The 27,611-nt window shown below is 41.8% G+C and overlaps 1 protein-coding gene across 2 annotated transcripts in view; it reads right to left on the bottom strand.

Annotated features, from left to right (window-relative positions):
* Positions 1 to 27,611, bottom strand: part of SVEP1 (sushi, von Willebrand factor type A, EGF and pentraxin domain containing 1) — a 1,018,759-nt gene that overhangs the window by 540,848 nt on the left and 450,300 nt on the right. For both annotated transcript variants that reach the window (XM_086962106.1, XM_086962105.1), the window contains exon 9: positions 20,340 to 20,469. In XM_086962106.1, the coding sequence (XP_086818232.1) occupies positions 20,340 to 20,469 (130 nt within the window). The remainder of the gene's footprint in view (positions 1 to 20,339; positions 20,470 to 27,611) is intronic.

Raw genomic sequence — 27,611 nt, 5'->3', positions numbered from 1 at the left:
AGTAACTTTTTTGTGTTGTTTTATAAGTTTTTTTCCTTTTTTTAAAGTTTTATATATTTATTTTTTTTTGAAGAAAATTCAGAAACTGCAACATGGAAACTGTTCAACAAGAACAAAAAAAAAAGAAAAACAAAAAAAAGTATCTCCTTTCAGAGCATTTATGGTTCTGAATGCTACGTTCAATTAGATTCAGGCTCTGTTCTCCATAAACAATAATATCAAACCATTTGTTGCACCGCATATGCACATGCACCAAATATGGCCTAAGGTCCATTTCTGCTGTTGCTGGCGATGGAGGTGGAGCAGTAGATGTGCTGGCCACAGCTGGTGGAATCTGCTGGGCCAGAGCTCTTGTGGCTGCTTGGGCATATTGCACAGGGTGCACATTTTTTACATGTCTGATCATGTTATGGTTGGTAGTGCAACCTGGATGCCGCTCGATCCCAGACGCACGTATCGTGTGCGCTCCTCCTTTGCTGCAGGAACCATTTCGAAGACCAGGATGCCACTCACCCTGCTACCCTTTACCTCTCGCCTGACAATCCAGCAGCTCCCTGGCGTTCATCGCCTCCAGTACACACACGGACGGGGTTAGATGTCCACCGCTCGGTGCCTTACCGATCTCGCCACTTCTGTAGCCCTACAGCCCTGATGAGTTATACCTCCTACACGGTGTGACGAAACACGTGTCGGCTGGCTACTATCTTACTCTACTGTCCACTATATGACTTTTAAAAATCTTTAGTCACACGAATCTCGATATCCTACGTTCTTTTTTGAAGCAACTATTTTTTCTCAGTAGAATATTTAGTCCTCACACCCGGACTATTTACCACACGTGCCTGTGCACAGGATCTGTTCTCCTAACATATGGAAACAAACCTGTTCAACCTCAGTCCAGAAATGCTTTAATCTTGTTCAAATCAGGATGATATGCGTCCACAAAACCCCACCTTTCATTAAAAACCTAAAGCAATTTAATGGAATTTGAGGGTTAGTTTGGTGTAGAAAAACCGAGGTTCTATATTACAGCCACTTGGCAAACATTTGCATCCATCTGAAATGTGCGCCTTTCATTATAGTAAAATTAAATTAAAATGTAGATGCTATTGAATTCTGGATATCTTCTTTAGACTGCCACTGATCCCGAGCCTTTTCATACATTTTTTTGGCCTCTTTTTGTCTGAGGACTGAAACCCAGCAACTAATAGATCTGTGTGTTCTGCATTCTACCAGGTTCTTTGCTAATTCCAGACTTGCCTGGAATCGACTAAAATCTATCAGCCTGATTCATCAAGCTGATTTGCGCTTGCAAAGGGCCAGATTCTGAGAATCTGGCCCTTTGCGAGTGCGATTTTTGCATTTGGGATTCATCATCCCAAATGCAAAAATCGCTAATAGCGATTTCGCAAATTTGCGAGGAATTACATTTAAGGAATCTCTATTTGAGATTCCTTAAATGCAATTCATCATCCATTTTAAAATTGCGAATTCGCAATTTCGGCACGCTATTTACTGCGAGGTCAAACCTTGTGGTAAATAGCGAAAACTTAGAAAAATGCTTTTCTAAGCATTTTTCTAAGTTGCATGTTGCACACACACATGTCCTTTGGACATGTGTGTGCACAATACCTGTTCAAACTTCCTTTTAAGGGGTGCTACAGGGTGTCCTTTGGACACCCCTGGCACCCTTTAAATCTCTATCTTATTTGCGATTAGCTAATTGCTAATCGCAAATAAGGAATACTCCCCATTCATTCCTATGGGCCTTTTGGCCCATAGGAATGAATGGGGAGTTATTCCTTATTTGCGATTAGCAATTTGCTAATCGCAAATAAGGAATATGTAGGAATCGCAATTTTGTTTGCGATTCCTACATGAATCCCGGTTTGCGAGCCTGTAATAGCGATTCCTTATGAATCGCTATTAAAGACTCGCAAAACGGGTCTTTCATGAATCAGGCTGTAATTCCCTTAAAAATCATCTGATCTTAATAAAGGACCACTGTAGCGTATATTTTAAATTCCAAATCCTGGGTTCAGTGTCACTCCAGACTTTCCAAACTTCCGCATTCATAAAGTCAGTAATTGTGTCAAAACCATTATTCTCTCACTTTGAGACAACATTTTTCTCCAAAAGGGGTCAATCCCCAATAATGATTCCAGCCAAATGAGTAACTCCATTAATCATGGGAATATAACAAAAATTTAATAACCCTTCTTTACCCTTATATACCACTGTAAGGTCTTATATCTAATAATTTTAGGGGCTCAGATGAGGAATAGAAAATCGCTAATATGCCATATTAGGATTTCCACTCCTGGTGAAACAATTTCAGGAAAAAATGATCAAATCCATTCCCTTTTGGGGACTTAAAACAATCTGATTGTACTATGTGCAAAATTTGCGAAATAATATTCTCTCAAATCGGGGAGAGCCAGCCCCCTCTTTCAGTGGCCTATATAATGTGTCTGACGACAGTCAAGGAGATTTACTAGCCCACATAAAGGCTTAGTCTATACCATTCATCTCTTTAAAGACCATTGTGGAGAGAGGTAACTTATTCAATTTTATAAATAGTGCCTTAACCTTACTAATTAAAGGGACATAATTCAATACAAATAACACATTAACACTTTCTAAAAAATATATCCCTAAATAATGCTTGGGTCTAGAACTAACTAGAGGATGAAACTCGGAATGTAAAGTGTTTAGTACACACTTACTGAATAAAATCTCTGTTTTCACCTTGTTAATCTTATTACCTCCCAAAGCTTATAACCCCCCCAAAACGTGATAGCCTTGAAAGATTGTGAAAGCTCTCTTCTAGTTCTCAAATTCAGGTTTGAAAAATAACACAATGTCATTTGCATACAGCTTAATGGGAGTCAAACAGTTTATAGGCGGTACTATATTTACATTTGTCAGTATAGCTATGGCTAGCGATTCTATAATAAGGGCAAAAAGTATAGGTGATAGGGGGCAGCTCTGCCTTGTCAGCCTGGTCACCCCACAAGTCCTGATATTTCTGGAATTTATAATTAATTGTGCTCTAGCACCTTTATACAGACCAATCTAGAGGGTAATCGAAACTCCTTAAGAATAATTAAAAGGCACTCCAAACAAACCAAGTCAAAAGCCTTATCGGCATCTAAAAACAGCACCTGAGTGAAAACCTTTTTTTGCGCAAAATAATCTAGGGCTTTCTTGAAAAAGTTTGTGTTGGAGAATAACTATAGACCATTCACAAAACTGCACTGTTCTGAGTGGACGACTAAACCCATAGCATGACTTATGCAATTGGCTAAAAGTTTTGTAATGATTTTATAATCTACATTTAAAAGACTAATAGGCCTATATGAATGAATGTTCTCCTTATCCTTGTCTTTCTTTAAAAAGCGGACTAAAGTTGCAATACAAAATGAAGCTGGGACTTGACCCCCTCCAAACTGTGGTTAGCAAGTGTTACCAATTCGGGGTTTAAAACTGATGCAAATTGTTAGAAATGGGATTTCTGAATTTCAGCTGGAAGACCATCTTCATCACATGCTTTACCATTAACCCTTTCGATGCTGATGACGAGCTCAGCTCGTCATCACCCACGGGTGTCGTGTGCTGATGACGAGCTGAGCTTGTCATGGTGCCACTAAAATGGCATTTTCCAGCACAGGGGGGGGGGGGGACGCCCAGCAGCCATGTGGTTAATAATGATTTTACTACCACCTCGATTTCCTGAAGGGAGATCTTAGCTTCAAGGGCTTGTGCTTGGTGTAATTTTAGCTTTGGTATGGGAGCTGATTAAATACATCTCTGAGCTCCTGCACATTGACCTGCTGTTGCATGCTATATAATGCTTCATAGTGTTTGTGAAATTTCTTCTGAATTGGCTCATGATCTTTAATGTGGGCTTTTGTTTCCGTGTCCACGAGGGATGTTATCTTATTCTGTTCCTGACGCTCTTGTACCTGCCAGGCCAAAAATGTCCCTACCTATTCGCTTTCCTCATACACCTTTAGAAAGTATGCAGAGTTAGCGATGAATGCTCACTAGCAGTAATACTCCTGCATATGCATTGTTGCCCATCTGAGAGCTCTTTTATTGGAAGTAGTTTGGGACCATAAAAGATCCATACTCGCCTGGTTCAAATCGGCCACTTGCCATGCCTTAAGTGTAGATATGCATTTCCTCTGCCGAATCTCTTTAGATGTGATGTAGCCTCATATAGTTGCTTAAAAGCCTCCCATACACTTTCTATTTCAGTGTAATTAGTATTTACCTCAAACTAGTTACCTATTTCGCTCTGTATCGCTTTACACCACTCCTCGTCTTTAAGGTTTACTTTTTTTTTTAAATATCTCCCACCCGGCTGTGCTACGTTGATACCTGATACATCCGTCTTTACCAAAGCATGGTCAGAGGAAGCATTCTGAATACGTGTATAGCTTTGTGTGAAAAACAAATCAGTCCAAACTAGTAGCCGACTCAAATCTTCCCGAGAGACAAGTATATTCCAGTTTATCTGGGAATCTTTCCCTCCATACATCTATTAGATCCAGCCCTCTACTACATTCTATCATAGAACTGGCCATTGGTGGTTTATTCAGCCTACACATACCTGAAATTTGGGTTTTGGAGGAAATTAAAGTCCCCCCCTAAAATCACAAAATTGGGAACATTGAACAGGGCCTGGTATAAATCTATATCTATGGAAGGTGTTGGAATGTCTAATATCGGAGTGTAAATTGTAGCAATCGAAAGTCTAATATTATTGAGAAGCCGGCTAACAAATGCCCACCTACCTTCTGTGTCAGTTTAGGAAAAGGTAACTGGGAAGGGGAAATATTTATTTACATACATTGCCACCCCCCTATGCCCAGCACTTGCACATGACATACACTTGCAGCCTCCCCATTGCTTAAACATTTTGAATACAGAATCCATTTTGTCAATAAAGTGTGTTTCTTGGATAAGTACGATATCTGGGACGTGCCCTCCCGGCCAGGTATCTATTGCCCTGGTCATAGATTTATTATTAAGGACATTAGCATTCAATGTAACAATTCCTATAATATTCTTATAAAATACTTATGTATCGTAATTTCTGAATCACCCCCTCCCCCATATACAATTTGCAATCTTGTGGCAAAAATGCAGCAGCCTTGAAAACACCTGTCACCAAACGATGAAAGGGGTCACTTGACACGACAAAGAATTTGATAAAATAAGATTGCATACCAACTTATCAAGCCTATGCCTACTGATAAACAGGGACAATGCATAATCTCTCTGGAATTGTAATGCCTCCCCAATTTCCCTAAAATTAAAGAGCCCGATTCGCAAAAGTAATCTGAGAGAAAATGATTAAGTGCATTTACTTACTACAGGTTGTAGGAACCATGCCCCTCCACATTTACAAAACTGCATCATGCAAGTGCATCATACTTCTTAAACCATATATATATGAACTATGTTAACCTGACAGTTGAATCCTACAGTGCAGTTACCAAGCCAATGATGGTAAAGTGTCTACAAGCCTGAGTGCCTAATGCTCCGTAACCCTACTATGTGTAAAATCTCTGATTCCCCGACTAAAAAAGATTTAAAACATTCAACGGCAAGTAGCCAACAGATGTTTGCTGACCCTTTTTTTTGCTTACCCATCTTTTTGCCATGCTTGTAGCATTTCCAGTTTTGATAATAAATGACCATCTCCTAAATGCTGTTTAAAAACTCTCCCATTTTTACCTGGCAAACCCAGTGCCCACACCACCCAAACCCCCTTACACTGTGATCACCCCAAAACGAGGACTGCCCACACATACTCCCTCTCATCCAAAAGCACCCAGGGTTCCATGGTGTCGCACCCTATCACACCCACAAAGGTTCCCCAAACCTGATCCCCGGAATTCCAAAGCATCCCCTTCTAAACAGACTATAAACTGGGAAAAAAGACTTACTCATCCAGATTAACCATTTTACACATCTTCAATACTCATAGCTTAGCTGGGCACATTTTGCAGAAGTGCCTGGGCCTCTACTTTACATCAGCAAAGAGATGAAAATGGCCCTCTGCTAGGACTTTAAGCTTAGACTGCTGTACAATGGACGCTTGCGCACCCCTGTCTTAAAATAAGCAAATCATCCTGACAAAGTTTCTTCGTCGTGCCGAAACAGCAGACATGTCCCAAAAGATTTTGAATTGAGGCACTTCCTGAGTATATAGAGTTCTCTTTTCCATAGCTTCGTACAAAATACATTCCCTGACACGAAAGTTGACACAATTGACTAATATTAGATAAGGGTATTTGGCATTGGTGGGACGTTGAGCTGGCATACTATGGGCCCTCATGATTGTGAAGTCCCCAGTTCGCTCCGGAATTACCTTCTTCTTCAGGGAATCTACCCAGTCCCATACAAGAGAGCCTTTGCTTGCTTCTGAAACTCCAATATTTGGAGATTTGAGCACTTGTTATAATTTTCCAGATCCTGTAATTTGCTGTCCAAAAAGCCTTTATTTTATTCCAATTGCTTAACTTCCTGCTGCATGGACAAAACTTCATCCTCTTGACTTGAATTTCGGCATTCAGCCTCTGTCAGCCTTTCTGGGAACATGGCCATGCCTTCCTCAGTCTTTATCAGTCTCTCATGGAGTGCTACAATTTCCTGGGTCTGCGTTGTTCTTAGTGCTCTTATCCCAGCAAGAATGTTCTCAAACATGTTTTTAATGGACTGACTCGACTCCCACAGCTCTTGTTGCGGTTCCTGGCAACTTGCCCTTTTCTCACCTTCCAACACCATTCGAGAAGTGTCATCAGTAACAACAGCTGCCCCAAAGATGCCACACAGGATACCTACTGATCCATCTTCTTGACTGCTTCGGGCATTGTTTGGGCCTCTATCTGTGCCTCCGGATACTACTAATGACCTATGGGACTTGCAGTGGACTCCGCAGTGCTTGTCACAGTGTTTTTCCCTGGAGCAATGTTACTATTAATCACACCAATCAAGCTGGAAGGAGAACCGGATAAGTGAAGATCAGAGATCTCTCCTCCACTTTCAGTCTCTGAACCCCTTCTCGCTCTCAGTTTGTTTACTGGGCCCTCTTTTTTTCTGGCACTAGCAGCAGTTGCACTTTTCAGTCCATTCTTTGCTGAATGCCCCGCTTTGCTGCGGTGGATTGACTAAATGAGGCAACACTGACATTTGTTGTCTTACGCCGGAGTGTTCACATGCTTTAGCAGCTTGTTCCCTTGTGCCAAGTCAGAATAGCAGAGTATGAAGAAGTTCACAATATAGCAATTGATTGAAAGTAATGAGGACAGTCTCCGTAGATGCCCACTACCTCAGGTGCAGATTTTTAAGCAGATAGTACCACCTTCAATCCTAAGAAGAAGGCATTGAGGCAGCTTTCCCACCTTTCCAACTCGAGTATCTTTGAAAGTGTGTAAAGAATGCAGAAACCACAGATTTTGCTCAGATGGGCTCCATGCAGTGAGACCCAACCCGCCGGACTCCTCGCAATGTTGCATTTTCACCTGAATGTTCTGGGGAGGCCGTACGCAGTCTCTTCCATCGCCGCCTGCACCAAGATGCGTATTGCAGGCTGCGTGGTTAAAGTGGAAAGCTGTGCCGAGAAAAAAAAACAAGGCAGCTTCCTTTTATGACTGTTGCTGAGGCAACAGAAGTCCCAATTCTCACAGCTGCCTCATAAGCCATGGTACACTGCTGCCGCCATCACCCAGCATTGCTTCCATGCCAAAGGCCCTCTTGCCTTCACATTCAGGGGCGGGCGGGTAAGCGCAATAATGGCACCGCATGAGGGAAGCATCTGCCGTCATCAAGGTGCAAATCTTGGCAAAAAAATGGACACCACCATTGCAAATTTATGTTATCAGGTCAGTAGTTGGTAGAACAGCCTGTCCTCAAGGACTGGTATAAATTGTTTTAAAATAAGTGAGTCTTTTTTCTTAAAAAAGAGTCTCACACAATTGGTCTTTGAAACTGCAAAGATTTGTGATGCTCCATGAGGAAAAGGCACTTGATGGATTTAAATTAATTACCATTTTCTTTTGAGTAGATGCATTCTCATCGTTCAAAATACAAGTGGATCATCGTTATGGTCGATACATAAAGATCATCCATTTCCCTACAATATTCATAACAAATATTTTCCCTATTGAGAGATGGGATCCAGTTATAGTACTTTGACCAATTTTAAAGGGCTGTAACATTTTCTACACATAAATGGTTTTATGTAAAAATTGGCAGCCTGGTTGATGGACTGCTGCTGCGGTTGAGCCACCGCCTTACTTATACAGGTTAAAATGAAAGATTACTGCTTTTATGGTAGACATTCTCCTACTGTAAAAGGCTCCTGCATACTTGGCAGTAGGTGTTTTGGGGACAAAATGTGGCAGGACTTTTGCCACACCATGCATGCATGGTAGAAATGGCGCCAATTTCGTTCTTCCTGGAAACAGACCCCAATTTGTGTTTGACATCTTTGAAGAAAACTGAAAATGCTGTATTATAAAATTGTCGTGCTTATCCAAAATCCTATCAAAACCAACAGAGTAGTATAGAGGTACATCGAGTTAAAACACATTATTTGCAATGTTTTCCAAAAAATCAGATTTTTCACTCTTCACAGAGACTTCCCAAATGACACTTTCCATGGTACCGTGTCTTTTTCTGGATGTCCCCTTATCTCTTTCTTGACCCCGCCTAACCATCCTGCAGTAAGTTTCCCACTTGTGACACTGTCCTATCCCTGATTTCAAACCTCTGATAGCAGCTATACCTGGCTGGGTGTAGCTGACCCTCCGGGCACCGATAAGTGCTGAATCAGCTCTAAGTTTACTGTTATTCAAATATAAGTTCATGAGTATCAGTATTTCCAAATAAAACGGTTACTCATTGTTCTTCTGTATTTCATTTATTCTTCATGAAATTATTTTTCAAAAAAATCATTTTCCGTTATTTCACATGAAATCCAATGCATTTCGGCAGTATTATTCTGCCTTCATCAGGGAAATAGAAAATCTACAAATTAAAGAAACACATTTTTAATCTATATACATATATGATATGTTTCATCTATTTCAACTTAACTTTTCGATATTTACCAACATTTCATAATAACTTAATCAGCGAGCTTTCTGTTCAAACTCTTAGAACATTCAAATTTTCCTCAACGCTAAGGGCATGATTCAAACTAGATTGTAATCCGTGTCTAAGGGCGGTTAGGTTCAATCCTCTCGAGTACTAACTCTGGTATTCTGTCGTCAGTTAAGCGCTTGTTAAAAAGTGTCTGAAAGTCTCGCGTTACGCGCTGACAATATTTGTTTAAACAGTACCGAGAAACGTACTGTGTGTGTCAACTATTACTAAGCAGAATATGATGGTTGAAATAATCGGTGTTTTACGCGCTTAAATCACCTAAGTTAGTAGTCAGCTTACCTCTGCATTCTTGTTCCTCGCGCCATTCCTCTACGGACTAATCCTGATTGCTTCCGGTATTACGCCCCTGGCGCCTGCGCTCTATTGTATTCTCGCTGATTCGTTTTTTTGAGTATTTGAGATCTCTCTAACTTTATTAGTGTGCTTTTCTAGGGGATCTAAGCCGGTGCTCGTTTCCACTATGTTATGGTGCTGCAAGCGCTTGCACTGTGTAAAAAATTAATGCTCAAAAGGTACCCATACAATAAAAATATTTTACTCATTTGGCATGGTTCGAATATTTATAAATAGCAAAGAAATTCTGTTCTTTCATTGAGTCCTCCGGGCTTCAAACTGCCCAGGTTATAAATCCAGTAGTTCTCCTGTTTTAGCAACTTGGTTTTATTCATGGAACCTTCCATTCTAGGCAGTATTTCTAGTACACATACTCGTAGTTGGCTGACATTATGTTGCATTTGTGTGAAATGTTCCGCCACACTAGTTTTCTGGGATTTAAGTCTGATCGTGCTTTTGTGTTCATTCATGCGAACTTTAAGTTTCCGTTCCGTATGTCCTACGTACACGTCTCCACAAGGACATTTGATCATGTAGATTAAATTGCTTGAGTCACATGTCGCATTCACTTTTAATGATATGGGGTACCCCCTTTGTGGGTGAGTTATACTTGCTCCTTTAATGATGTTGTTACATGTGTTACAGTTATAACACGGGATCGTGCCTCGAAATGATGTTGTCGTATGTTTTTCTTCTTGTGGTTTTAAGAAATCCGCTAGATTTTTAGCACGGGTATGTGCGAATATTGGTTCCTCTGAAAAAATTCCTTTAAAGTCTGGTTCCATTGTTAACATTGGCCAATGTTTCTTGATTATTTGTTTAAATTGGGTGCTCACTGTAGAGAATTTGCTGACGCATGTAATGCGATTGCTAGGTGTGGATGTTTTTCGGATTAATAATTCTCGTCTGGATTTTTGTTGAGCTCGTATTAATGCAGTTTGTGTGATATCTGGAGGATATCCCCTTTCAATGAATCTTTGTTTCATTTCGTTCATTTGTTCTTTGCATTTTGAAGCCTCTGAGACCACTCTCTTCACCCGTAGCATCTGAGAATACGGGAGGTGTTTCTTGAGGGCTGGGGGGTGGTGACTGTTGAATTGCAACAGGTTATTTCTATCTGTTTGTTTGCGATATAGGTTTGTAGAAAATTCATCACTTTCTTTGGTTATCTCAACATCAAGATATTGGATTGTGGATTCTTGAATATTCCATGTGAATCCGATTTGGTCTATTTTCCGGTCCATGTTTTGTAATAGATATTGAAGTATGTTTTGGGAACCTTTCCATATCAAAAAAATATCATCTATGAATCTTACATACATGACTATGTTGTTGTTCCAAATCGTGTCTTGAAACACGTGTGTTTCCTCGAATGCTGCCATGAACAGATTTGCGTACGCCGGAGCGGCGCAATTTCCCATAGATGTTCCGCTTTGTTGCATGAACCATTTCTTGTTATGTTCAGGATAATTTGATAAGAAAATCTGTGGTGTCTTTCAAATATGATCTAGTTTTCAGTACTAATGGTTGTAAATATCTGTCCAGGTACTTCCCTACTGGTTCATGGATGCTTTGTTTGGTGGACACGATTGGTCTACATGGTGGTTTCAATAGATCTTTATGTACCTTGGGCACTAGGTAAATGATTGGAGTTCTTTGATGTTCTTGTGTAAGATATTTGAATGTTTTTTCCGTGATGGTTCCCTGGTCATGAGCTTTTTGAACTATATTCAATAAGACTTTTTTAATTTCTGCTGTGGGGTTGGTTCCAATCTCCATGTATAGATTAGTATCACTTAGATGTTCATTCATTGTATCTTGGTAAAAGGTTTTGTTGAGGATAACCGTTGCACCCCCTTTATCTGCCTTTTGACATATAATGTTTTGATTCTCCTGGACAGATATTTACAACCATTAGTACTGAAAACTAGATCATATTTGAAAGACACCACAGATTTTCTTATCAAATTATCCTCCATCCAACCAGATGAAAACATGATAATGGTTACCATAGATGTAAAAGCCCTTTACACATCAATACCGCACCAGCAAGGTTTGGAAGCTATTGAAAGCGCCCTCCTCGAAAGTGATTATTCACAAGAACAACAAGTTTTCCTCTTAGAACTCATGCAGTTCACACTGCACCACAGTTACTTTGAACATAACAAGAAATGGTTCATGCAACAAAGCGGAACATCTATGGGAAATTGCGCCGCTCCGGCGTACGCAAATCTGTTCATGGCAGCATTCGAGGAAACACACGTGTTTCAAGACACGATTTGGAACAACAACATAGTCATGTATGTAAGATTCATAGATGATATTTTTTTGATATGGAAAGGTTCCCAAAACATACTTCAATATCTATTACAAAACATGGACCGGAAAATAGACCAAATCGGATTCACATGGAATATTCAAGAATCCACAATCCAATATCTTGATGTTGAGATAACCAAAGAAAGTGATGAATTTTCTACAAACCTATATCGCAAACAAACAGATAGAAATAACCTGTTGCAATTCAACAGTCACCACCCCCCAGCCCTCAAGAAACACCTCCCGTATTCTCAGATGCTACGGGTGAAGAGAGTGGTCTCAGAGGCTTCAAAATGCAAAGAACAAATGAACGAAATGAAACAAAGATTCATTGAAAGGGGATATCCTCCAGATATCACACAAACTGCATTAATACGAGCTCAACAAAAATCCAGACGAGAATTATTAATCCGAAAAACATCCACACCTAGCAATCGCATTACATGCGTCAGCAAATTCTCTACAGTGAGCACCCAATTTAAACAAATAATCAAGAAACATTGGCCAATGTTAACAATGGAACCAGACTTTAAAGGAATTTTTTCAGAGGAACCAATATTCGCACATACCCGTGCTAAAAATCTAGCGGATTTCTTAAAACCACAAGAAGAAAAACATACGACAACATCATTTCGAGGCACGATCCCGTGTTATAACTGTAACACATGTAACAACATCATTAAAGGAGCAAGTATAACTCACCCACAAAGGGGGTACCCCATATCATTAAAAGTGAATGCGACATGTGACTCAAGCAATTTAATCTACATGATCAAATGTCCTTGTGGAGACGTGTACGTAGGACATACGGAACGGAAACTTAAAGTTCGCATGAATGAACACAAAAGCACGATCAGACTTAAATCCCAGAAAACTAGTGTGGCGGAACATTTCACACTAATGCAACATAATGTCAGCCAACTACGAGTATGTGTACTAGAAATACTGCCTAGAATGGAAGGTTCCATGAATAAAACCAAGTTGCTAAAACAGGAGAACTACTGGATTTATAACCTGGGCAGTTTGAAGCCCGGAGGACTCAATGAAAGAACAGAATTTCTTTGCTATTTATAAATATTCGAACCATGCCAAATGAGTAAAATATTTTTATTGTATGGGTACCTTTTGAGCATTAATTTTTTACACAGTGCAAGCGCTTGCAGCACCATAACATAGTGGAAACGAGCACCGGCTTAGATCCCCTAGAAAAGCACACTAATAAAGTTAGAGAGATCTCAAATACTCAAAAAAACGAATCAGCGAGAATACAATAGAGCGCAGGCGCCAGGGGCGTAATACCGGAAGCAATCAGGATTAGTCCGTAGAGGAATGGCGCGAGGAACAAGAATGCCGAGGTAAGCTGACTACTAACTTAGGTGATTTAAGCGCGTAAAACACCGATTATTTCAACCATCATATTCTGCTTAGTAATAGTTGACACACACAGTACGTTTCTCGGTACTGTTTAAACAAATATTGTCAGCGCGTAACGCGAGACTTTCAGACACTTTTTAACAAGCGCTTAACTGACGACAGAATACCAGAGTTAGTACTCGAGAGGATTGAACCTAACCGCCCTTAGACACGGATTACAATCTAGTTTGAATCATGCCCTTAGCGTTGAGGAAAATTTGAATGTTCTAAGAGTTTGAACAGAAAGCTCGCTGATTAAGTTATTATGAAATGTTGGTAAATATCGAAAAGTTAAGTTGAAATAGATGAAACATATCATATATGTATATAGATTAAAAATGTGTTTCTTTAATTTGTAGATTTTCTATTTCCCTGATGAAGGCAGAATAATACTGCCGAAATGCATTGGATTTCATGTGAAATAACGGAAAATGATTTTTTTGAAAAATAATTTCATGAAGAATAAATGAAATACAGAAGAACAATGAGTAACTGTTTTATTTGGAAATACTGATACTCATGAACTTATATTTGAATAACAGTAAACTTAGAGCTGATTCAGCACTTATCGGTGCCCGGAGGGTCAGCTACACCCAGCCAGGTATAGCTGCTATCAGAGGTTTGAATACATATCTCTCCAGACGGGGAGAGAGCTCTGGAGGCACGAAAACAACCCTTAAAAACCCAGTTGAAATAGCGGTGCTCTACCCTACACTCCTAGTCTATCCCTGATTTCACCAATATGACCTTTTTGAGCTTCTGGTAAGTTTCAATATACTCTCCCTTTTGCCCTGTCAATTCACCTAATACTTTGTCCCGCAGTAATTAACAAAAATGTTTGGAACTTAATAAACTGGGCATGCTTTTAGTTTGGGAAAATGAAATTAAGGTTGATGATCTGGGGTGGGTGCAACGATAGATTGAGAAAGGGGTAAAGTTATTTGCAGTATTATGGCTATTTATGATAAAAAGATTTTAAAGCCATAGAATAGTGCAAAGTACCATTTTGTGTGGAAAACACAGGACCCCTAGACCATGTGAAGGTCACTGTCAAGTCCTGGAACGGCCTCTGTTATCTGTATGGCAGTGTGCTACCACATCAGGCACACTCTAATTCACGCCACTCCACTCTACTCTGTATCACTCCATGCCACTGCTCCATTGAACTGTATGCTACTTCACTCAATGCGATCCACTCTGCGCCACTGCACTCTACTATGCACCACTCCACTCTACGTCACTTCACTCTATGCCTCGCTACTCTACTGTGCACTACTCTACTTTATGGCAATGCAATCTACGCCACCCTGTGAACTACATTCTTCACCATGCGCTCTACACCACTCCAGTCTAGTCCACTCCCACTCTACTCTTAACCACTGCACTCTACGCTCACTACTCTGCAACACTGCACTCTAAACTAATACACTCCCAGAGCACTCTACACGAATGCACCTTATGCCAATGCACTGTACTCTGTACCACTCAACTCAACACCACTGCACTCTATGCCACTTTACTCTACTCTGCACCACTGCACTCTATGCCACTCTACTGGATGCTACTGCAGCCTACCACAGCACCACTCCACTCTAACCACTGCCCTCTACGCTACTTCACTTTACGCTGCACCACTCCACTCTTGTCATTGCACTCAATGACACTCTGATCTACTCTCCATCAGGCTACTCTATGCCACTGCACTCTACACTAATGTACTCTAAACCATTGAACCCCACACCAATGCACTCTACACCACCCTACTCAAAACCAGTGCACTCTATGCCACTATTTTCTACTCTGCAATACTCTACTCTATGCCACTGCACTTTACACCACACCACTCTACACCACTGCACTCTACAACACTCTACTCTGCATCACAGAACTCTATGATACTCTACTCTGCACCACTACATTCTACAACACTCTACTGTGCACCACTCTATTCCACCACTCTACACCAATGCACTCTATGCCAAAACACTCTACTTTGCAGTGCTAGACTCTACACCACTCTAATTATGCCATTGCAATCTATGCCACTCTGCAGCACTCTACACCACTGCACTGTACTCTGCGCCACTAGACTCTGCTCTGCTCTACTCTACGCCAATGCACTCTACGCCACAGCACTCTGCCCTACTCCACTCTACACCACTCTACTCTGTGCCACTCTAAACTATGCTACTACACTCTACACCACTCAACTCTGCTCTGCACGACTCTACGCCACACTACTGTGCAACACTGCATTTTATGCCAATACACTCCCAATGCACTCTATGCCAATGCACTGTACTCTGTACCACTCAAATCTACGCCGCTGCACTCTACTCTATACCAATGCACCCTAATCTACGCCACTACATTCTACAATGCTACAACATTCCAATCTACAGCACTCTATGCCACCTTATGCGACTCTATGCTATTCCACAGCTCTCCTTTATGCCATAAACCTTTAGCCATGCTGAACAGCAGGCACACTGGTGTACACCATGGCTAAACACACTGGCAAAGCCAATAGCTCTAGCATTGGCAAGACCTATTGGCGTTGCCTATGCTTGTTACTTCCAGATGTTTGATTGGGTTGAATTGATTGGAAAAGCCGGGATATACTTCACTGGGCAAAAAAGGGCACAGTCTGGCCACTTTTGGATGTCAAGAATTATTGTTAAGTTGCAGCTACAAAACTCCTCTATTGACTGGTTGAACCTAAGTGTAACAATAGCCATAGGTTTTTGTTGTCATATATGACAGAGTGTTATGGATTTCTCTACTAAGATTTCATGACATCCATGCATGCCAACGTGTTTCAGTTCTATGCAATAATACTTGCATTCCTCTGAGATTTATGTTGCTGGGAACTGGCCTAAGGAAATATAGAATTCGTTTATTAGGACAGCTTGTAGAAGGAAATACAATTAGAACACTTTCAAATTTGTGTATTGGATTACGCTGCCCATGACTTTTATTTATGATTTTTATGGGCGCAGATTTGGTTTCGAAATATGCTGTGATAGTTTATTGATGAAACGCAATGCGTCTGGACTTTTATCCCTGACGCCAAACAATGTTTAGTAAATCAATGATTTAGGCAACATGTATAATCAGGCAAGTTGGTCTAAATTGGCCAGTCTTAGTACAGAGATGGACAGGTGGGGTAACTTTGCAAATGTATGCATAGATCTGGAACCAATTCTAGGTAGGGAATAGGGTAGATTTTTTTTAAATGTCTCATTAAATATGGCTGGTCGCAGGTTGGTGCCACCATTGTAAGAATTGCGACAAGGATTGGGAGCATATGTTTTACACCTGCACGGAAGTACATGAATTGGATAGACACACTAAAGCTCTTCTGTTGAGGCAAATACGGCACATGATCTAAAGTTTGAGATATAGTTTTTTCAGGGGTATATATGACCGATGGATAATATCTAGCCATGAGTTCATCATTTAGTATGTCCTTTAGTAAGTAGTAATTGGGAGTCATACAAAGCTCCAATATTAGTATAATTTGAAAGTGCCATAAGGAGAGCAATGCTGCTGGTAGAAATGATTTATCTCTGAAAGTGACTTGGTGAATCTTTTTCACAAATTCTGATATTTATTTATTGAAAATAATGTTTTTTAGCCAATTCTGCTTTCACTCATTACCAGAATTTATGTAATCACAAAAAAAATGTAGTATAGAGCGAGGGGATCTCCGACAAAAAATACTTACAAGGGGACAGGACTGCAAGCAGATACTCTGGGCCCCATTGACAAACTGCATTTTTTAGTACTTTACTAGAACTACAGTATTATTACTAAAGTACTGTAATCACTAAGCAGGGAGCTACTAACAGTTCTCACTACTTGTACAGCCAGGCTAAGACTGTGTAGTAGATACACAACATAAATCGACATAGCACACACCAATAAATTGTTACTTATACATTCATCATTCGAGAAATAGAAAGTATTCAGGGGGCCAACGTGTTTCTTTCTGTCTAAGAACATGTTCATGGCTAACAATCCTATATTCTTCATCAGAAGTTATTTTTTTGGGCACACTGAAACAATGTACTCAGTCTCATCCTAACAATGAAGATTCCAATAGGAAAATGTATAGAAGATTGTACCTAATATCCTAGATCAGAATTCTGTAGTAAGGAATGGTTTAAAACTGTTAACGCTCTTTGGGACGCCAAGAGGTTACCACATAGAGTACACTCTGGGTTAATCTTGATACATTTACCTTGCTGTCTACCAGTAATGGATTATCATATCCTTACAATAAGGTTACCACTTTTGAACAGTTCCTCACTTACCTTATTCCTGTTATGTGAAATTCCCAGAGTAACACTTTTACGCCACATCTCGTAATTATGTGCCATTTGCTGTAAAGATCTACTGTGAATGCACCATTCACTCTAAAAATGTACCTCAAATATATGAGAACAGCCTAAATGATCTAGCGCAAGCGCCTGTTGTTTGTTGCTCTTTTGTTATGTCAAACTATTTTTTGTACGAAATGAATTCTCTTTTGCGAAGCCACATTTTGCACTAAATACACCTCTAAATGGCAGTTTTGCATTTCCCATAATTCAGTGTAATTTTGGCGAAATATTGCACCACCTCTGTACCCTCATCAGCTTCTACTACATTGCCTTGCTGTACTGTAATACAGTTGCACCACACTCTTACTAAATGTAATGCAGGAGCACTTCTGTCACTGTCAGTTTCCACCATACATTGCCCTGCTGTATTTCGCATTCCTGCAGCTAATTACAACCGGTGTTTCTCTATATATGGGTAAACAACTCATACCTAAATGTAATTGTAAATAACCAGTACTCCATTCAGCTGTGTGGGACACAAACAACAAACAAATCAGCTCTTTCTAATCAAAGTCACCATTGCTTTCGTTTGTTTTTCTTATGCCTGAAATGAAAAACGTGAAACCTCTTGCGTGACACATTTTGCCCCATTACTTATCAATGTATTTGATTTACACTGGATAGTTTGTGACTTCCTTCCTAGGTATCGCTTGCTTCAGTGCTGGTCTGGACCGTCGTTTACTCAACACTGCCAGATAGCCTGGCATGAAACGGCCAGTGTGTGGGCAGTTTGTTTTGGTCCTGTGGACCCTCACAGGACCAAAAACGCTACACACTGGCTAATATTAAGCACTAATTGTCATACGTTTTTCAACAATCTCCTATGTGCAACATTATCACATTGTATCACACATCCATTGACGCAATAAGACATTAATATTTATGACATAATCACAATAACTCTTTCATATATATTTGTTGGACTACAGACCTACTTGCAAAGAGCAAATGATCTATTTAGCAAGCAGGAGCATCACAAACATAAGCTGCTGTACAAAGAGCAGGAAGCTGTAGCCAGATACTGCACCATGATGTGATGGTCGGGTATGCAACCTGGACAGTACTCTGAGCAGCTGAGTCTTTTTAGGTTTTGCCTGAACAGTACTCGTGCTGTTCTTGAGAAATCTATTGTTTTTAATATAAACTTGTAAGGGACATACATCCTACCTCCTCTCTTTCCTGGTTGCTCATTGGTTCCTGTACACGAAGCTTCCTTTCCTCCCTTTCTATTTACTGCAGCATATTTACCAATTCTTGTTCCTCGTCTGCTTCTGTTATCACTTTCCTGCGGCCTAAATACTGTTAACATCCGCTTTGGTGGAACTATATTTTCCTAACATTTAGGGCCATATTTGCGATTCTGAAATAGCGATTTTTAAGAAATCGCTATTTCAGAATCGCAAATAGATATGTATGTACAAATTTGCTTTTTTTTGCGAATTCATAGTATTCCTTAATTGCGATTCGCAAATTGCGAATCGCAATTAAGGAATACTTTCCCATTCATTCCTATGGGCCAGGAGGCCCATAGAAATGAATGGGAAGGTATTCTCAACTTTGCGATTCGCAATTTAAAAATCGCAAATTGAGAATAATTTCAAGGGTGCAGGGGTTTCCAAAGGACACCCTGTTGCACCCCTGAAATATGCATGGGTTTCTAATTGGCGCACATACATGCCCTAAGGGCATGTATGTGCGTGTACATGGCACTTTGAAAAATGCTGAAATGTGCATTTTTCAAGGAAATCGCATCTTACCACCAATTAAAAGTTGATGGTAATTTGCGATTCCTTAAGGGCATTTTGCAATTTTTTTTGGCTTCATACATTGCATTTAAGGAATCGCAAATTTTGCGATTCTTTCAATGCAATTGCAAAATAAGGAATCGCAAATTTTGCGATTCCTTATTTTGGACCAGATTTTACTTCATACATATGATTTTGCTAATTCGCATTCGGCCTTTGCAAATGTGAATTTGCTTCATACATATGGCCCTAAGCCTTTTACTATTGCAACATATCTATATAACAATTTATCACCCGAGATATTAAGTGAATTATGTGGTGCTGCTGAGAGCAGGGATCCCCAGCTCTCAAATCAGCAGCTCTGGCCACTGCATAATATCCTCTCTACTCTTGTGTTATCTGTCAGGGAGCTCTTTCATTTTCCCAGAAGATGATTGATAAAAACAGCTATTTATTCATAATATAAGCGAAACCAATGCATTACCAATGTTTTTTTAAATATTTATGCTACATATCATGAGTTCGTATTGAAGATTTTTAGAGTACCTGCCATAGTACATACCAGTCATATTAATTTATCAGTCAGGAATCGTATGACCTTTGGTTAAATATCAAAGTGGTGATTACAACCCAAGTCTCTAACTTTGACCCTTGACCACAGCTGCTCAGAAACTAGACCACATATCCTCTGACGATTAACAGTTCAGCTAGCCATAAGGATGGTTGGATTATTCTTACAATTATAGCCTTTGATATGCAAATGTACTTCATTTGAAATCACCTTTGATCAAATAAAAGTAAAAACGGGGCATTCTCATTGGTTCCGGCATGTGCCAATTCCCATAACGTTAAACGTCGGACCCAACTGTAATCTGCTTTCCCAATAAACAAGCATGCCTGCAGCATGACACCTTTCACACACAAAGTTACCATCTTGTCCAGGTTTAGGATCAGGAAGACTTACCGAGAACAGTGACCTTGAAGGTGCAGCTTGCTTGGTTTCCAGACCTGTCTGTTGCTGTGTATGTGATTGTTTCCTCACCAATTGGGAAAAGATGAGGTGCCAGAAAAGCTGGGCTGACTTGAACTGATACCTTTAGGACAAAAGCAAATCACAGTTTTTTGACTTTGCATTTAGCTGAGACTTTGATCCATGTATTATGTGTGATCTGATTCACTACATAGTTTGAAATGACAGTTATGTTTACAGCACATATGTTTACGTTTTACAGACATTTTGAAACGTTTCTGAATCACTCTATAGTTCTAAAATAATGTTCTCTAAAATCCCAGAGCTAATTTTGCTATGCTCATTGTATATTTCGATCAGTTTTCTACCTTTCCCTGACCAACAATGTTTCAATATTTTGTGTTTTTTCCCCCTTCATAGGAACAGCAGCCAAGGGGCATTCGCCAAATGCGTGGTAGCCCCCGCCTTGGCTTCAGTGTAAAAGTGTGGTAAAACTCATGATTTTCCAGCCAGCCAGGCAGGCAATCGCAGTTCTCGCTTTAAAATGTCAGTCATGAGGAGCGGAAGTTCATAATCTGCATATATTGTTTTAAATTACCTAAATGCTATCCTGAGCTAAGTGGCACGGCTATTTCGGGAAAAGTCGGGTTGTCCTATCTTGCTCTCACTCGTGCCCCCCCCCCCCAAACTCCTTTTCCATTCCGTGCATCCATGCCCCCTCTTTGCCTATCACAAGCTAGAGGTAGTTAAGAGGCTGCCTCCTTTAATAATTTGTTAAAGGCGCCCATTTCCATAGAGATTATCACTGAACAACCCATTATTGTTCTTTCTTTTTACTTACCTGTTACATTGCATGTTTATTATTCTTTATTTGGTGAGCGGCAATATTAAAGAGGACTAAATATCACTCAGGATAAATAATGCAATCAAAGCTACAAACGTGCAAACACACTGCTACCCTCAACGGCAAAAGATACACTTATCAACTTGGAAACAGATATACATTGTTTATTGTAACCTGTGGGTTGAAATGTTGTAAGGATATCTGGCTGTAGTGTATTGTGATATTGATACTCCATTAACAAGAGCTGACGTTTACTTTGCATATTTGAAAGACCAATATATATATATATATATATATATATATATGTAAGTAAATTTGCCACATTAGCTGAAGCAGCCGCCTCAGCCCTCGAATCCAAATGACGAAAGAACAGACCCAAATTTCGTGCTTAATTGAGGTGTTTATTCTTGTCCAGCAAGCCTGCCGCCGCCATTACGCGTTTCGTCTCTTACAAAGCTTGATCACATGGCGATATATATAATGTGGGGTTGTTCTATGATTCCGTAAGTGCATTGAGATGATGCTGCGACTTTGTGATGCATGGATATTTCTTTTATATTTAGCACATGGTCAATCTATGAGAAATGTCCATCACTATTTCTCCTATGTTGAAAAAGACTGTAATGTCGCTAATAAGCATTAAATGATAGAAGATAAAAGTAAGAAGCAATATCTCTAGTAATATTTTCTAAGTGGCCATATGTTAAGGCTCACTCTCATCTACATCCTAACCAAATAAGTGAATATATCTCTTTACAACGAATGCGCTACAACACATTCCATTACAACGCGGTTGTTACAACGACCGCGTTGTTACAATGACTTGCTGTGGAGCGCGCTGGACTTATTCCTACTCCAGTTTGTGCAACAGCAGGGAAGGTGTCGGGTTGTATATCCAACTACTTATATTTAACAACAAGGGGTGGTGATGGACAGAGTTTCTGAATTAAGCAGAATACTCTCACCCAGTCAAGCGATCAGGGCTAGATCCAACACCGTTTTTTAGCTCACTGCACCATCCCAGCTCAGAACCTGGCTGTATGCAAATTAGTCTGTTCCTGTCCCAGTGCATGATTGGAACAGGGCAAACCAAACTACCAAGCCAATTCTTACACTGGGAAGGAAACAAGCTTCCGGGGACCGGTTTCTGGCATTTCAGCCGTCGTCGGCCGGCTTGCTTGAATCCTGATGGTGCAATGAGCAAGGGACTCACATCTGAGTATACCCTTTCACGCTTAGGGTGGACAAAATATTTAACAACAAGGGATGGTGATGGACAGAGTTTCTGAATTAAGCAGAATACTCTCACCCAGTCAAGCGATCAGGGCTAGATCCAACACCGTTTTTTAGCTCACTGCACCATCCCAGCTCAGAACCTGGCTGTATGCAAATTAGTCTGTTCCTGTCCCAGTGCATGATGGGAACAGGGCAAACCAAACTACCAAGCCAATTCTTACACTGGGAAGGAAACAAGCTTCCGGGGACCGGTTTCTGGCATTTCAGCCGTCCTCGGCCGGCTTGCTTGAATCCTGATGGTGCAATGAGCAAGGGACTCACATCTGAGTATACCCTTTCACGCTTAGGGTGGACAAAATATTTAACAACAAGGGGTGGTGATGGACAGAGTTTCTGAATTAAGCAGAATACTCTCACCCAGTCAAGAGATCAGGGCTAGATCCAACACCGTTTTTTAGCTCACTGCACCATCCCAGCTCAGAACCTGGCTGTATGCAAATTAGTCTGTTCCTGTCCCAGTGCATGATGGGAACAGGGCAAACCAAGCTACCAAGCCAATTCTTACACTGGGAAGGAAACAAGCTTCCGGGGACCGGTTTCTGGCATTTCAGCCATCGTCGGCCCGGCTTGCTTGAATCCTGATGGTGCAATGAGCAAGGGACTCACATCTGAGTATACCCTTCCACGCTTAGGGTGGGCAAAATATTTAATAACAAGGGGTGGTGATGGACAGAGTTTCTGAATTAAGCAGAATTCTCTCACCCAGTCAAGAGATCAGGGCTAGATCCAACACCGTTTTTGAGCTCACTGCACCATCCCAGCTCAGAACCTGGTTGTATGCAAATTAGTCTGTTCCTGTCCCAGTGCATGATGGGAACAGGGCAAACCAAACTACCAAGCCAATTCTTATACTGGGAAGGAAACAAGCTTCCGGGGACAGGTTTCTGGCATTTCAGCCGTCTTCGGCCCTGCTTGCTAGAATCCTGATGGCGCAATGAGCAAGGGACTCACATCTGAGTATACCCTTCCACGCTTAGGGTGGACAAAATATTTAACAACAAGGGGTGGTGATGGACAGAGTTTCTGAATTAAGCAGAATACTCTCACCCAGTAAAGAGATCAGGGCTAGATCCAACACCGTTTTTTAGCTCACTGCACCATCCCAGCTCAGAACCTGGCTGTATGCAAATTAGTCTGTTCCTGTCCCAGTGCATGATGGGAACAGGGCAAACCAAACTACCAAGCCAATTCTTACACTGGGAAGGAAGCAAGCTTCCGGGGACCGGTTTCTGGCATTTCAGCTGTCGTCGGCCCGGCTTAGTTGAATCCTGATGGTGCAATGAGCAAGGGACTCACATCTGAGTATACCCTTCCACGCTTAGGGTGGACAAAATATTTAACAACAAGGGATGGTGATGGACAGAGTTTCTGAATTAAGCAGAATACTCTCACCTAGTCAAGAGATCAGGGCTAGATCCAACACCGTTTTTTAGCTCACTGCACCATCCCAGCTCAGAACCTGGCTGTATGCAAATTAGTCTGTTCCTGTCCCAGTGCATGATGGGAACAGGGCAAACCAAACTACCAAGCCAATTCTTACACTGGGAAGGAAACAAGCTTCCGGGGACCGGTTTCTGGCATTTCAGCCGTCCTCGGCCGGCTTGCTTGAATCCTGATGGTGCAATGAGCAAGGGACTCACATCTGAGTATACCCTTTCACGCTTAGGGTGGACAAAATATTTAACAACAAGGGGTGGTGATGGACAGAGTTTCTGAATTAAGCAGAATACTCTCACCCAGTCAAGAGATCAGGGCTAGATCCAACACCGTTTTTTAGCTCACTGCACCATCCCAGCTCAGAACCTGGCTGTATGCAAATTAGTCTGTTCCTGTCCCAGTGCATGATGGGAACAGGGCAAACCAAGCTACCAAGCCAATTCTTACACTGGGAAGGAAACAAGCTTCCGGGGACCGGTTTCTGGCATTTCAGCCATCGTCGGCCCGGCTTGCTTGAATCCTGATGGTGCAATGAGCAAGGGACTCACATCTGAGTATACCCTTCCACGCTTAGGGTGGGCAAAATATTTAATAACAAGGGGTGGTGATGGACAGAGTTTCTGAATTAAGCAGAATTCTCTCACCCAGTCAAGAGATCAGGGCTAGATCCAACACCGTTTTTGAGCTCACTGCACCATCCCAGCTCAGAACCTGGTTGTATGCAAATTAGTCTGTTCCTGTCCCAGTGCATGATGGGAACAGGGCAAACCAAACTACCAAGCCAATTCTTATACTGGGAAGGAAACAAGCTTCCGGGGACAGGTTTCTGGCATTTCAGCCGTCTTCGGCCCTGCTTGCTAGAATCCTGATGGCGCAATGAGCAAGGGACTCACATCTGAGTATACCCTTCCACGCTTAGGGTGGACAAAATATTTAACAACAAGGGGTGGTGATGGACAGAGTTTCTGAATTAAGCAGAATACTCTCACCCAGTAAAGAGATCAGGGCTAGATCCAACACCGTTTTTTAGCTCACTGCACCATCCCAGCTCAGAACCTGGCTGTATGCAAATTAGTCTGTTCCTGTCCCAGTGCATGATGGGAACAGGGCAAACCAAACTACCAAGCCAATTCTTACACTGGGAAGGAAGCAAGCTTCCGGGGACCGGTTTCTGGCATTTCAGCTGTCGTCGGCCCGGCTTAGTTGAATCCTGATGGTGCAATGAGCAAGGGACTCACATCTGAGTATACCCTTCCACGCTTAGGGTGGACAAAATATTTAACAACAAGGGATGGTGATGGACAGAGTTTCTGAATTAAGCAGAATACTCTCACCTAGTCAAGAGATCAGGGCTAGATCCAACACCGTTTTTTAGCTCACTGCACCATCCCAGCTCAGAACCTGGCTGTATGCAAATTAGTCTGTTCCTGTCCCAGTGCATGATGGGAACAGGGCAAACCAAACTACCAAGCCAATTCTTACACTGGGAAGGAAACAAGCTTCCGGGGACCGGTTTCTGGCATTTCAGACGTCGTCGGCCCGGCTTGCTTGAATCCTGATGGTGCAATGAGCAAGGGACTCACATCTGAGTATACCCTTCCACGCTTAGGGTGGACAAAATATTTAACAACAAGGGGTGGTGATGGACAGAGTTTCTGAATTAAGCAGAATACTCTCACCCAGTCAAGAGATCAGGGCTAGATCCAACACTGTTTTTTAGCTCACTGCACCATCCCAGCTCAGAACCTGACTGTATGCAAATTAGTCTGTTCCTGTCCCAGTGCATGATGGGAACAGGGCAAACCAAACTACCAAGCCAATTCTTACACTGGGAAGGAAACAAGCTTCCGGGGACCGGTTTCTGGCATTTCAGCCGTCGTCGGACCGGCTTGCTTGAATCCTGATGGTGCAATGAGCAAGGGACTCACATCTGAGTATACCCTTCCACGCTTAGGGTGGACAAAATATTTAACAACAAGGGGTGGTGATGGACAGAGTTTCTGAATTAAGCAGAATACTCTCACCCAGTCAAGCGATCAGGGCTAGATCCAACACCGTTTTTTAGCTCACTGCACCATCCCAGCTCAGAACCTGGCTGTATGCAAATTAGTCTGTTCCTGTCCCAGTGCATGATGGGAACAGGGCAAACCAAACTACCAAGCCAATTCTTACACTGGGAAGGAAACAAGCTTCCGGGGACCGGTTTCTGGCATTTCAGCCGTCGTCGGCTGGCTTGCTTGAATCCTGATGGTGCAATGAGCAAGGGACTCACATCTGAGTATACCCTTTCACGCTTAGGGTGGACAAAATATTTAACAACAAGGGGTGGTGATGGACAGAGTTTCTGAATTAAGCAGAATACTCTCACCCAGTCAAGAGATCAGGGCTAGATCCAACACCGTTTTTTAGCTCACTGCACCATCCCAGCTCAGAACCTGGCTGTATGCAAATTAGTCTGTTCCTGTCCCAGTGCATGATGGGAACAGGGCAAACCAAGCTACCAAGCCAATTCTTACACTGGGAAGGAAACAAGCTTCCGGGGACCGGTTTCTGGCATTTCAGCCGTCGTCGGCCCGGCTTGCTGGAATCCTGATGGTGCAATGAGCAAGGGACTCACATCTGACTATACCCTTCCACGCTTAGGGTGGGCAAAATATTTAATAACAAGGGGTGGTGATGGACAGAGTTTCTGAATTAAGCAGAATTCTCTCACCCAGTCAAGAGATAAGGGCTAGATCCAACACCGTTTTTGAGCTCACTGCACCATCCCAGCTCAGAACCTGGTTGTATGCAAATTAGTCTGTTCCTGTCCCAGTGCATGATGGGAACAGGGCAAACCAAACTACCAAGCCAATTCTTACACTGGGAAGGAAACAAGCTTCCGGGGACAGGTTTCTGGCATTTCAGCCGTCTTCGGCCCTGCTTGCTAGAATCCTGATGGTGCAATGAGCAAGGGACTCACATCTGAGTATACCCTTCCACGCTTAGGGTGGACAAAATATTTAACAACAAGGGGTGGTGATGGACAGAGTTTCTGAATTAAGCAGAATACTCTCACCCAGTCAAGAGATCAGGGCTTGATCCAACACCGTTTTTTAGCTCACTGCACCATCCCAGCTCAGAACCTGGCTGTATGCAAATTAGTCTGTTCCTGTCCCAGTGCATGATGGGAACAGGGCAAACCAAACTACCAAGCCAATTCTTACACTGGGAAGGAAGCAATCTTCCGGGGACCGGTTTCTGGCATTTCAGCTGTCGTCGGCCCGGCTTGCTTGAATCCTGATGGTGCAATGAGCAAGGGACTCACATCTGAGTATACCCTTCCACGCTTAGGGTGGACAAAATATTTAACAACAAGGGATGGTGATGGACAGAGTTTCTGAATTAAGCAGAATACTCTCACCCAGTCAAGAGATCAGGGCTAGATCCAACACCGTTTTTTAGCTCACTGCACCATCCCAGCTCAGAACCTGGCTGTATGCAAATTAGTCTGTTCCTGTCCCAGTGCATGATGGGAACAGGGCAAACCAAACTACCAAGCCAATTCTTACACTGGGAAGGAAACAAGCTTCCGGGGACCGGTTTCTGGCATTTCAGCCGTCGTCGGACCGGCTTGCTTGAATCCTGATGGTGCAATGAGCAAGGGACTCACATCTGAGTATACCCTTCCACGCTTAGGGTGGACAAAA

The sequence above is a fragment of the Lissotriton vulgaris genome, chromosome 3_1 (assembly GCF_964263255.1).
Source record: "Lissotriton vulgaris chromosome 3_1, aLisVul1.2, whole genome shotgun sequence".
NCBI classification, from domain to species: Eukaryota; Metazoa; Chordata; class Amphibia; order Caudata; family Salamandridae; genus Lissotriton; species Lissotriton vulgaris.
The sequence above is the reverse complement of the archived record's forward strand: the minus strand, read 5'-3'. Positions and strand labels throughout refer to the sequence as shown.